This window comes from Callospermophilus lateralis, chromosome 3, assembly GCF_048772815.1.
Source record: "Callospermophilus lateralis isolate mCalLat2 chromosome 3, mCalLat2.hap1, whole genome shotgun sequence".
In the NCBI taxonomy this organism is placed as follows: domain Eukaryota; kingdom Metazoa; phylum Chordata; class Mammalia; order Rodentia; family Sciuridae; genus Callospermophilus; species Callospermophilus lateralis.
In genome coordinates this window covers 67,166,471-67,180,183 of record NC_135307.1, presented here as the reverse complement: position 1 = coordinate 67,180,183, position 13,713 = coordinate 67,166,471, and the positions used below count along the sequence as shown (strand labels likewise).

Genomic DNA, 13,713 nt, shown 5'->3' with positions numbered 1-13,713 from the left:
ATTGCTAACCATACTGGACTTTGCTCTCAGTTTTCTCTCCCATCTTGAAAGCCTTCTCTTGCTTGATCTTGTACTCTGTGCACTTGGCCAGCCACCAGCCTGCCACCTACTAGACTGCTTATGAGTCAGTGCTTTTATAAGTCATTCCTGGGGTTCTCCTATCCACTGAAATTGCTGATGGGCTGACTCCTGCAGGTGTTAGTCTTGGACTCTGTATCAGCCACCTTCTGTCTGCCTTCAGCCAGACAGAACCACACTGTTAAGAGATTAGAGAGGGACTGGGGGTGGGGAGGAGAAAGAGTGTGAGGATTTCTTTTCCTCCTCCCAAGAGGGAGGGCAGATATGGTCTACCAAGCAAATGGAGAAGAATAAAAGAAGAGTTTTCTATACCCCTTCTCTACCAGGGAGAAGAATTGGAAGTGTCAGTTCTTATACCATTTTCTTCTCCCTTACCATCTTCCTTTCAGAATTTGAGGCCAAGGTTTTGCCCTTTTTGCCTCTGGCATTTAGTAAAGTGGATACTTGTTCTTACCAGAAACAACATCCATCCTTTGCTGGTAAATGAGTGGAACTGGAAAATAGCATGCTAGTGAAATAAGCCAGTACCCCCAAACCAAAGGTCGAACGTTCTCTCTGATATGTGGATTCTAACACATGATTAAGGCCTGGGGTGAGTGGTGGGGGGCAGTGAGGATAAAGTTCACTGGATTAGATAAAGGGGAATGAAAGGAAGGGAGAGGGAAGGAAAGACAGTAGGACATAACTTTCCTATGTTCATATATAAATACATGACCAGTGTAACTCCATGTCATGTACAACCACAAAAATGGGAAGTTATACTCCATGTATGTATAATATGTACAAATACACTCTACTGTCATATTAAGCTAAGAAGGACAAATTTTTAAAAAGCTTATATATTTATGTGCCAAGAGAGATCTTGTTTCAGGAATATGTATTCACAAGACATAGCATATATTATTTAATACTAAAATATAGGAGGAAAAATAAACAAACATTCACTTAAAAAAAAAAAAAATCTGTCCTCTGCCAAGTTTTGCCCTGAGACCCGTGGTTTCTCCCACTGCCCTGACAGTGCAATGAGGTTTCTGCTAGCATTTAGGAGTTAGGGTGTTGCCCAGGTTCTAAATGGAGTAATAATCAAAGAAGCCTTGGAGAAGGGTCCTGGAGTCAGTGTTGTGCCATGTCTACAGCAGGCTCTTAACAAAGTGTAGTGAATAAATAAGCAAATTCCTAACCTGCCTAATTACCTTCTACTTCAGAATTTCTTCAGCTTCTCACTCCTGTGGGTTTTCTGCAATAGGTCTCAACCCATTTTTTGTTCTATCATTCACTAGTTCTGCAGGCCAGGTTTCTGGTGTCCTAGAGTATGTCAGGAAAGGAGCAGGTACATTTCAGGCAAGGCTGTCCCCATCCTTGTTGACTGCCACTCCTTCCCTGGGGCAGGACTGCCCATGTGGTAGGCCCCAGGCAAAAGTTTGACCTGATGACAAGGTAATGTTGGCTTCTTTCAGCATCATAATATTTATGCTCAATATTAAATAATTGCCATATAAATCCTACTATAAATTTTGTCTTACTGCAATGTTAATCTCTCTTAATACCGTTATATTCTTCCTCCTGTATTACTTATGAAGTAAGGTTGTCTACTCAATACATTAAAACTTCAGAGAAAACAATGCCAAGACCTCATTTTTGGGGTGTGGGTGGGAGATACCAGGGATTGAACTCAGTGTCACTTAACCACTGAGCCACATCCCCAGCCCTATTGTGTATTTTATTTAGAGACAGGGTCTCACTGAGTTGCTTACCACCTCACCTTTGCTGAGGCTGGCTTTGAACTCATGATCCTCCTGCCTCAGCCTCCCGAGCTGCTGGGATTACAGATGTGCACCACCATACCAGTATTGCCTCATTATTTTGTTCAACAAGTCTTTAGTTATTTTTCAAAGGAGCAGCAGAATTCATTTGGAATATCCTGAAGTTATCAAGTGTGGAACTACATTTGCATAATAATTTTTTTATTCTTTTCAAAAAGTTTTAAGAAATGCAAAAGGTCTGGGTCTTGAACATCTAACTACATTTGAATGATAAATATTTTTGTTTCTTTTTCAAGAGAATTCAAGAGATCCAAAAGGGTGTATCTACCTTAATTTACCAAAGGGGGTCTCCTATAAATCTTCAGATAGTCATCAAGAGTCCCTTCTGGTTCTATCTGTTAAAAATCTACAAAAAAATTGCTTCAGAATTTGGCAGTATAAGGAGGCTTACATGTTCTTGTTTACACTTTCTTTTTTTAGGAAGCACTGAAAATTTTTAATACTAATAGTCTGGCTAAGTATTTGAAAGCTGTTGAAGAACTGAAACTTAATGTTCCTGAGGATGTAAAGCTGTCTTTGGAAGAGAAGAGGAGGGAGGCCTGTGCCAAATGGGAGGTGAGGACCTGCATATACTTCTGTTAGTCCTGGGTCTCTGTGTCATTGGTCATTCCTGGGGTTCCCCTATCTACTGCATATTGCAAATGGACTGGCTCCTACAGGTGCTGGTCCTGGGCTCTGCATCTGCTGCCTTCTATTCTTGTCTGCCTTTGACCACACTATTAAAAGATTAGAGAGCACCTGGAGCAGAGGAAAGGGAGAGTGTGAAGGAGTTCTTCCTGTCCTTCTCTTGGGCATGGCCTCTGGCAGCAGCAATGTCTTCTTCCACTCTGGACCCTGTGGCTCCAGCATCTGATGGATGTCTCTCCTCCCTGGGTACCACAGAAGCCTATAACCTGCAGAGGTAGCAGCTTCCTGCAGTTGCTCATCTCTGAATTGCCTGACTGTCCCATTTGAGCTTTAGTGTAATCAATTTCTGGCATTCGTATTTCCAGAGTTAAATATTTAGAGTGTTTTCTGGTTTCCTGGTTGGATCCTGACTGAGACGGTACATTAATATGTCCTTGCACAGAGTTTCATAGTGAAATCAGCATAGGTGTCGGTGGCAGACAAACCTGGATTCAGAAGATATGATCCTAGATAAGTTTTTCAATTCTTAGGAACTTTGCTGAAAAAATGAGAAAAACATGATCTACTTGGCAGGATTATTGCCAAGATTTATATAAAGAATCTGCCATAGAGATTGTGTTCAATAAATAGTGATTAATGTTACAAATGGATGTGTATACATTTAACCTGTGCAGTCGATTCTTCACCCCTGGATTCAACCAACCATGGGTCAGAAATATTTGAGAAGAACAACTGCACCTATCCAAACATGTACAGCCTTTTTTTTTTTTTCATTATTCTTTAGGTAATAACAGCATCACGACTATTTACATAGCACTTACATTGTATTAGGCATCATAAGTAATCTAGAAATGACTTACAGCACATGGGAGGATGCAGATATGACATCATTTTATATAAGGGAATTAAGCATCCTCAGATTTTGATATCTATGGTGGAGGAAGGGATGGAATCAGTCCCATGTGGATACCAAGGAAGGACTGTATATATGTTTATGTAACTGAATTGAATAGCTACTGTGAAAGGTTTTCCTAAAACACATTTGATTTGATTTATTTCTTTTTGAGCCAGGTTCTTGCTATATTGCCCAGGCTTTCCTTGAAGTCACAATCTTCCTTCCTCAGCTTTGCAAGTAACTGGGATTATAGACCACTCCCAGCTTCTACAGCATATTTTAAAATAAACTTTTATTTTAGAATAGTTTTAGATTTTTTTTTTTTTTTTTGTACAGGGATGAAACTCAAAGGGACTCAATCACTGAGACACATCCCCAGCCCTATTTTGTATTTTATTTAGAGACAGTCTCTCACTGAGTTGCTTAGCACCTCACTTTTTGCTGAGGCTGGTTTTGAACATGCGATCCTCCTGTCTCAGCTTCCCGAGCCACTAGGATTACATGCCACGGCACCCAGATTAGAATGGTTTTAGATTTGAAGAATTGTGGTGGGGGTGGGTTGGGATTGTGGCTCAGAGGTAGAGTACTTGCCTAGCATGCGTGAGGCATTGGGTTCGATCCTCAGCATCACAGAAAATGAATTAAAGATATTGTGTCCACCTACAACTAAAAAAAAAGAATTATTGCAGACATGGTTCAGAGAGTTCCGGTAGGCTCCACACCGGGGTTCCTTTCTTATTAACGTATTATTACAGTATGTGGTTATAATTAATGGGTTATTATTGATACATATGATTGACTAAAGTTTGTACTTTATTAAGATTTCCACAGTTTCTGCCTAATGTTTGTTTTGTCTGTTTCAGGATTCCATCCAGTATACACATAGCGTTTTTTGTTATGTCTCCTTAGGCTTAGATATGTGTTTTGCATGTATTTTCTCCCAGTCTGTAGCTTGTCTTTCTTTCTTTTAACAGCGTCTTTCACAGCTAAAACACATTTTCAGTTGTTAGGGAAAAAAAATAGAAAAACAATTTTAGTTGTCAGGAAGAAAAAAATATGTTTATGGGTTTTTAAAACATTCTCCCAAAGATACACAGATGAGTCAGAATGTAGTTTAAGTTCTATCTCTTTTTGTTACTGTAAATATTTTTGTCACTACAAATAGTTTTCAAGTATTCTGTTCCTATGATTAATATGTCCTTTTGTCATTTGCAGTCTCTTCATCAAGAAATTTCTTTGTATATTCAGCAACTAAAAATAGATATTGAGAAAGGAAAACTTAACGACAACATTTCCAAGCTTGAAAAGCAAATAAATAAAGAAAAGAAACTTATTCGTAGAGGAAAGACCAAGGGACTCATCAAAGAACATGAGGTAAAACTACCTATTTCCACTGAAATCTTGTCATCCTTTTGTGGTTTATCCTAAATCATTGTATGTGGCCAGGATTAAATCTACTCTGCAAATAACTTCAGCCCTTATATCCCCTGTTACATGACTCAAGTGCTAACTGCAGCCTGTACTTTTTAGTTTTTAGAAGTGAAAAAATCCAGCATTGAGTTCTTATTTCATGATTTCCCTTGATATGCCTCCATTTTGTCCCCTGTTCTGAGACTTTGGTCACAACTGTGTCTGCTGTTGCTGAAGTCCCTGCAGATGCTTTTTTCAGGACATGGTGTCCCCAGAAGTGCAGCTTTTGTGAAAATGGGCATATCACAATATAAAGCAAATCGAGGCAGATCTGGTGATCTTTTTGGTTTCTATCCTGTTGGGTTGCTTTTACGAATTTGATAGTACTGACCCCCTCTTTTCATTTATTTTTTTAACAGTTTGCTGTTGCGGTTCTCCCAATATCAGTCTCTGTTGCACAGACTGGACTTTAGGCAGGGGTGGGGAGTCCTTTTTAGTGCTCTTTAGAAATTTCCCTTTTTTCTTCTATTCCTGTTTTGGGTTTTTGCAGGATATGTTGGAGGCCCTCCATTTTTTGGCTAATTTCATTCTTCTTCTGGGCGCTTTCATGCTTTCAGGGGTTATAACTGCCTTCTTTGCAATGAAAATACCTAGGTCTTTATCTCCAGTGGAATCCTTTCCTCTGAGCTCCATGCTATACATTTTTTTCTTTTTTTAATCATAAATACCAACTCATATTAATTATATAAATTAATAGCTGTCACTGTGACAGTTTCATACAATACTGTATTTCTGACTGGAAGGTATCACTAGTGCTCTTAAGGGACCTCAAATCAGCTTGTCCACTACTGAACCAGTACTCTCCAACTTTTGCTCCTCTCCTCTGTTCTGCATCTTGGTTATGAAAGGTGTTGCTGTCCCAGAGCGCCCTTCCTCTGCTTTCCCCTTCTTCCCACTCACGTCTTTGTCAGAGGCCAAATTCCACATGGTCCCCTTGAGAACAGCCTCTCCTTCCCTTCCTTCCCATCAGAGTTGCCATGGTAGCAGCGTATTTTCTCAGTAACATGACTGCATCACCTTTGATAAGCACCACCAGAATTAGCCTTTTGAGCCACAGATCATATTTTGCTGGCTCCCTGTGACCCCCCCCCAGGACAACTCCAGACTCCTTAGAAGCCCACTCAGTTTTGTACCCTCTGGCCCCAGAACACTCCTGTAGTGTCCTTCCTCCTGTGCCCTCCCCTGGTACTTAGTGCGTCTTTATTCCTTCCTCATGCAGCTCACATGGTTGTGAGGCAGACTTTCATGACTCCTTTTTTATTGGTACCAGGGCTGGAACCCAGGGTTGCTTAACCACTGAGCCACAACCCCAGCCCCCACCCCTTTAAAAATATCTTGTTAGAGGCAGCATCTTACTGAGTTGCTTAGGGCCTCACTGAGTTGCTGAGCTGGGTTTGAACTCGAGATCCTCCTGCCTCAGCCTCCCAATTGGCTTTTCCATGACTTCTTAAGGCAGGGAGTGTCTCTCTCACAGTACTTGACACTATGTGCTAATTAATGTCTTGTTTCTGAGTTGCAGATTCCTGTAGGGCTGACTTTCTTATCTTTTTCCCAGTGCCTGTTATCATACAGAGCCCACAGTAGCTGGACTGTGAAAGAACATGTTGTTAAAGTCACACACATCTGTGAGTTTCTGATCCTTGTGGAATGATTGTGCATACCCATCTCTCTTTCATTCCATCCGTTAGGCCTGCTTTTCTAAGGAAGTCATTGTGTGTCAGCTCCATCACCATGTGGATGTCCTGAAGGCGCTGTGTGAAGAGCTGACTTCGCAGGAACATCAGCAAGAAGTGCAGAGAGTGCTCAAAGATTATGAGCAAAAGATAGAAAGACTTCTGAAATGTGCTTCTGAGATCCATGTGACTCTGCTGGCCCCTGTGGGGGGCACATCAAAAGACGAGTTAGAACTTCCGAAGAGTAGCCAGGCTTTGGGGTAAAACTGAACGAAGCCTTTTGCATAATCAGATGGCACCGAGAGTTATTCATTCTCTTTTGGGTTCCATTTTTCTCACTCTGTTGTAATACCCAGTCTCAATTCCTTCCTAGGGAAACTGTGACCACAGCTGAGAATGGCGGAAAGGGTTTCCACAGTGAGGTGCCATTTGCCAAACCAGATAATCAGCTGTCGACTGAAAAGGTGTTAAATGTGGATAATCTGTTGTAGAAGTAAACTCATTGTAAAAAGCAAAATATAAAATAATCCACTTCTCATTAATTAAGCTTTGGTTTAATGATCTGATTGTTTTCATCAACTAAGAATCCCCACTTACCAAATGCAAGGAAGACTGCTTTTCAAGAATTAGAATGCAGTGCACCAAAGCTGTAGTGAGCACAACTTAATCTAGCTGTGAGGATGCAACCAACTGTTCCTAGCAGAGGCCACTTTGAGTCACTGTGAAGCGAGGTCATCTGTGTCCATTGGTCCATTGCTGTTGAGGAAGAGAGTGAGCTTGGTCTGCACAGATGCTTCTATTTCATTGAAATGAACTAGTTCATTTATCATTTGTCTTCTCATTGTAATTTGTTTCATTTTCCTTGAGAATTGAATTTTCTGAATTCTTCAAGTTAGATAAGTTGGCATGTATGGAAGATCGTAGGGAAGATCATATAGAAGATGTAGGGAAAAAACGAGGTAACATTTGTTTTGAAAAGTCTGCTTCTGTATCGCAGGCTTCTGTTTGCTTTTGACTGTGGCCATGTGGTCTCAGTCAGAAACAACATTTAGAGGCTGGTAGCATTCATTCAGTGATAAGAAGCGATTAGAAGGCTAATACTTCTCCTCTATCCTATGGGAGGACTTTTTTCTGAGCTGAGAAATCTCAGAGAAATTGTATTTTTCCTGATTTGGGATATTAAAAGATCAATGATACTTCTTTGAGCATAAAACATTTAGCTTTCCAAATACTTAAGTGTGTTTAAGATATTGTGTTACTCATGTTTTACATATTTGCTTAGGCAGTGGAACCTGTTGAGAATTTTAGCCTGACATCAGAGTTAAAACTCCAACAACAAGAAAGCATTATGGAGCAGCCGGAAGAAGATCACAGTGCATCTAAAAATAGATTGCAAAAGAGGTAACCTCTTTTTAAACAACTGGAAAGTCCACCAAAAATCTTTCATTGAGAACATGTAAAAAAAAATGATTCTTTAGTTGTAATTTTTGCATACGGTCCACTAACTTAAACAGGACTTCCTTGGAATTTCCTCATGCACAAATGACAGTAACTTAAAAAATTTTTGCTTCGATTTTTAAAAGTTAAGTAATATTGCCAGGCATGGTGGTGTACACCTGTTATCCCAGTGGCTTGGGCGGTTGAGGCAGAAGGATGGCGAGTTTAAAACCAGCCTCAGCAAAGGTGAGGTTCTAAGCAACTCAGTGAGACCCTGTCTCTAAATAAATATGAAATAGGGCTAGGGATGTGGCTCAGTGGTTGAGTGCCCTTGAGTTCAATCCCCAGTGGTACTACTACTACTACTAATAATAATAATAATAAAATAAAATTAAGTAATGTTGCATTTAATTTTTCCCCCCAGGTATGATACACACAAAGAGATTCTTGAACTACATCTGCAAAACAACAAATTCAGGATTACTTCTGATTTCTCTTGTGAAAAGGAAATGAGTAGTGCTAATCTGCAGAATAAACTAACAGATTTACAGGTAACACCCACAAATATGATTTCTCTGGTTATTGTCTTTTAATACAAACAATACCACCATGAGTATGGATGGCACTATTTTTGTTGAGGTCACATAAGCAAGGTGTTTCCAAAGACCTGTTTGTTGGATTGCATTTTCAATGTCACCCTATTCTGTAAAATGATTTGTTTTCAGGAATTACATCAGGAAAGACTTTGTTCAGGGTCTTGATTTATTGCTTCTGCTTTAATCTTACACTCCAGATATTATGGCTCATAAAATTTTTGACTGTAGTTGGAGCTTTCAATGAATTGGTCAAAAACAGTGTGTTTAAGGGCAATTTCAACCTACTTACGTGCTGTTCCAAAATTAGTGAACTAGCAACTAAATATTCATTTCAGTTGTTCATCTTCTCAACCAAATTGTCACATTGTCTAAAATTGCTGCAGTGTAAACCAACTGTTGACTGTGGGATGTTGTGCAGTGAGGGACAGGCAGTGGAGGGAGTTTTCACTTTAAATTATGAATCATATTCCTAGAAAGGCTTCAGAGAAGGTGTTGCAGTTGGCTCAGATGTGGCAGAAAACACAGTCTGTTAGAAGTATTCACACAAATTGTAACCCCTGCAAATAAATATCTTAATTATTTTGGAGATCATCTGTGAATTGTAGTGTAATCTTGAATACCAGCTGGTGGAACTCCTGCAACAGGTGAAGAAAGGTTCACAGGTGGGCCCTACAAGGTTGACCTCCATTTTCTAGTTCTCTTCCTCTTATTATGCCAGCTCTCAGTCACTTTGTTGGTCCCTCAGTAGGATTCTTAAGTATTGCCTTTGTTGGTGGGGAAGAACTGAGAGAGCAAACAAGAATAGTATAGACTTATAAATGTTTAATCATAAACCATAAATTAATTTTATTCACTTATGTGTGCAGAAACGTTTGTGGTTAACTCCAATTTTCTTCCAGTTTAGAAGGTAACAGAGATTTAGTAGATAGAGGAGATAGCATATCTGTTATTACATTTACATATGTCTTTCTGAATTGTGTTCTGTGTATTTGTCTTAGGGGAGGGGAGAGACCTTTGAAATCCATATTGTCTATTCCTTTCACTTCATTGACTGGGTCTTCTGAGAGCACAGTTAATATCTCTTCCCCACAGGACAGTTCATTTGTAGTTGGTTGGAAAATATTTTAAGGCACATTTTGATGCGAAACATTGTGCTTGCTCCCACTGTTGGTAAATATCTCGTTTTGTAAGAATATTATAATTGTGCCTATTAACCTTTCATTGATAAATTAACTTATGTATTTTATCTAGGTCTTAAAAAATGAAACTAATGCTTGCTGGAAAGAGTTTGAAAGCACTTCATTGGAGTTAGAAAGTCTCATGAATGATACGGAGAAGCCTCTTATAGTTAAGGAGAGAGACAGGTTAAAGGAAAAAGAAAATGAGCTTCAAATGTCTCTTAATACCAGGTATAATTCTGAGATCTACTAAACATGAATTTAATAAGTCCAAAGCTTTTAAAAGTAATGTTAAGCAAGACTATTACTATGCTAAAAATGTTATCTTATTTGGTCATCACAACCAAAAGAGAGATTAGCATTGTTGTGTCAGAAAGCTTTCTATTGCTGTGACAAATTCCCGAGATAAATTAGCTTAAGAAGGGAAAAAGTTTCAGTCAATGGTTACTCAGCCCTATTGCTTTGGGCCTGTGGAAGCACAGTACATCATGGTAGGAGTCTGGGGCAGAGGAGGCCTATTTACTTCTTGGTGGCCAAGAAACAAAAGAGAGACACAAAGGGGTTGGGGCCTCAGTAACCCCTCAAGGGCACACCCCTAATGAAACTCATTTTCACTAGGTCATCCTAAAGGTTCCACCACTTCCCAATAGCACCAGGATGAGAATCAAGCATTAATTCATAGGCCTGTGGGGGAAATTTTCAGATCCAAACTATGACAGTTAGGATTGACATTTTACAGATAAGGAAACATACTTGAAGAAGTTCAATAATGTAACCAAGTCATACCACTAGCCAGAGACGTACGTCTTTGTAGTTCCAAAGGCCATGCTCTTCCCACTGTCTTTCCTTGGGCATGAATTTGGCTAGGTCACATAACCTCTGAGGCCCAGTGATTTTTCATTTCTAAAATGAGAGTGTTTTATTATCCCATTTACATAGGATTTGTGTTCCCAGTACATATTCCCATTTTTCATAGGAAGCAACTGAGGCTCAGAGTCTGTTATTTATCCACAGTCACATTTCAGTTCTTTATCAAAAGAGCCTATTTGTTGAACATCACTATATTCCTCTATTTTTAATATGGATGATATTTTTAATATGGATTTATAATAAATCATCTATAAGTATGATTAAGTAATGAGGAGCTTTCTTAGTCATCAAGTCAAAGTATATTCAAGTTTTTGCATTTCCAAAGAGAAGGAAATGCGTAGTATGTTTAACAGATTTCCATCTGTGTGGTATCTATTAAACCATTTAGAATGCTTGGATATCAGGACACAGAGAAGTCGTTAATAATGATATCAAAATAGCAGAGTTGCTATTTTGGAGTTGCTCTCAGCCAATGGGAGCATAGTTCACCTAGGTCTGGTGTCCCTTACCAAATGAAGGTTTGGGGAATGATTGAATCAATGGATGAATGCATAGTGGGGAAAAAAGAATACTTGAATATAGCAAATGACTCTTTTTTTTTTTTTTTTTTTACATTTTGGATCTGTGGGTTTGGGTTTTCATATGATGATTTGTACATATCATTAACTATATTTTGGAGGGTAACTATTTCCTGTTCTTGGTTAAATAATGGAGTTAATGTGTTTTCATAGGATAGCTGTCAGCTCTTTCCCTCATGTCTGGTTTATGTTTTCATCCAGAGTGGAGTCTTTGGAGATGGCACTGCAGGTCTTATTACCAGTGGAGAAAGAGTCACTCTTCCTGTGTGGCTCAGACCTATTTCCCTGTCAAGTGGCCATCCAGGAATTTCATCTCGTGGACACTGATGGCATTTATCAAAACTTGAGGGTACATAATTTCATACAGTATATTTATCAAATAATCAGTTCTTCAGAGATTTGTAGATATGTATGAATTTTTAATTGTTTCTCCTAGTATAGATTTGGAATAAGCTATGATGGAATATAAGTCAATGATTTGAACTTGTTCTTTATTTCTCAAACTTCCAATTTCTTGCACATTTGGAGGTAGGTAACATGGACTAAATAATAGGACATTTTCTTTGATTTCAAAATAAGCCTTCTTTATGAATGCCTTCTTCAATGACTGAATCTCCCAAATATTGCATTAGCCTCACAGACTTAAATCAATTGGCAGTTTACTTATTCCAGATCCTGTCTTAAATCAAAGATATTTGTTTTGTTTTTCAGATTGTAAAATATATATATCTCAACTCTTCATCTCTAGTTCCTTGCTTTGACACAATAGATTAGTCTACTTATTTTCTTTTGAGGTTTGGAAAATTTGAAAGGGTATCAGCAGAAGAAACAGCTGGGTCAACTGTAATTCAAATGTTTCCTTATGATAAAACTGTCATCTTTGGTTAAAATCAGAAGTATTTTTTCTAGATCCAATCTAGTCATATGATTAGGATTAGTTTCTGACATGCAGTTTTTCTTTTTCCTGCCTCAGTCTTCTTAGCTTTTAATTTTTTATTTTAGAATATCCAAGATTCCATAGCCAAACAGATTAAAGTATGTACCAGTTTAGAAGAGCCTGGCAACATTGTATTAAAGGATTTACACCCACTTGATCTACATGCAACCCAGAATATTATACTGAAATGCAAAACACAACTTGAAGAAATGAACCACAAGGTGCGGATGAGCGAAGAGGTCCTGAAAGCTCTGGGAGAGTTTATAGATTCTGTAAGAACAGTTAAGCTCTCTGTTGATCTTGTTACCGACCTTTCAGCTTCAGATGCACCGGTAGCCCCAGAAAATACTTTGACAGTGAAAAATATCAAGAGAGAAATTCGTCTGATGAGAGACAAGGCTAGGCATTTGGATGAACGTTTGAAGATGCTTGATATAAGCTTTGAAGATGCAGACCTAGGTGAAGACACTTCCTGTAAAAAACTTCTTGATGCCCTAACAATGAAGTTATTCGAGACACGTATCTGTGACACACAGGAAGCATTTGCTGAGGAAATCAATTTAGTAGAGACTTGTACTTCCAAAAATGCAGAACTCTTTAAAAATATTCAAGACATGCAAAATCAGATCGGTAAAATTGGTCTTAAGGATCCTACTGTTCCAGCCGTAAAACATCGGTAAGGGCTATGCTGTTTCCATCCAAGGTGATACTTTTCAAATATCTATTATGTGAAACAAATACTTCTGTTTCTTTCTGTTTTTATTCCATCCTGCTCTCTCTGTTCAGTGTTCGGTGGTCTTTTCAGTCCTTTTCATGTGAGCAAGCTTTCATTTTCTTGATATAATGCCTTTACAGAATGTTAGATAATTTTCTTCTCTTTGAGGTGTGTCTTCTGGAGAGAGAAGTGGCAAAGTAAATATAGTGTAAAAGACTGTGTTACTTCAAAGTCCCTTGCTCTTCTGTGTGCTTATTATGGAATTCTGTTAAGGACAGAAGACTGGCAAACCCCACACATCTGATAGGAAAGGGAGAAGTGGTGGAAGATGCACATGCCTTCCTTGGCTAGTTGGTCTTCTCCTCTTCCTCCAGTAGGATTAGGGTGGTACTGAGAGGGAGGCCATGGGGCCGTTAAGAGGAAAGCTAATATTGGTGTTAATTGTGGAGACTGAGCAGAACTGGTATAGACTGCAGCCTTCTGCGTATGTGCTGTTTTCATTCTGGCATTCAGAGGATGTCCTCCAGGTCCTGAAAGCTAAAATGTTAGGAAGACTCACTTCTGTGGCACTTTCCTCTTCTTTTTAAATCTCCCACACTCTCTCTAGTTTCTCAAGGTCAGTGGTCTCATGGAGGTCGTCAGCTGACCTGTCACCATATTAGTTTTCCATCTGTGTGACTCAGATCCCTGACAAGAACAATTTAGAGGAGGACAAGTTTATTTGGGGTTCATGGTTTTAGAGGCTCAGTCCAAGGTCAGCTGACTCCATTGCACTGGGCCCAAGGTAATGCTGGAACATCACCGCAGAGGACGGGGGAAAGAAGGATGCTCAGCTC

General features: G+C 39.1%; 1 protein-coding gene across 5 annotated transcripts in view; it reads left to right on the top strand.

Moving 5' to 3' along the window:
* The window catches only part of Syne2 (spectrin repeat containing nuclear envelope protein 2), a 336,103-nt gene that overhangs the window by 126,168 nt on the left and 196,222 nt on the right, over positions 1 to 13,713 (top strand). For all 5 annotated transcript variants that reach the window (XM_077109148.1, XM_077109147.1, XM_076850387.2 and 2 more), the window contains 9 exons: positions 2,322 to 2,456; positions 4,639 to 4,797; positions 6,582 to 6,826; positions 6,940 to 7,030; positions 7,849 to 7,967; positions 8,428 to 8,554; positions 9,851 to 10,008; positions 11,427 to 11,574; positions 12,228 to 12,838. In XM_077109148.1, coding sequence (XP_076965263.1) covers positions 2,322 to 2,456; positions 4,639 to 4,797; positions 6,582 to 6,826; positions 6,940 to 7,030; positions 7,849 to 7,967; positions 8,428 to 8,554; positions 9,851 to 10,008; positions 11,427 to 11,574; positions 12,228 to 12,838 — 1,793 coding nt within the window. The remainder of the gene's footprint in view (positions 1 to 2,321; positions 2,457 to 4,638; positions 4,798 to 6,581; positions 6,827 to 6,939; positions 7,031 to 7,848; positions 7,968 to 8,427; positions 8,555 to 9,850; positions 10,009 to 11,426; positions 11,575 to 12,227; positions 12,839 to 13,713) is intronic.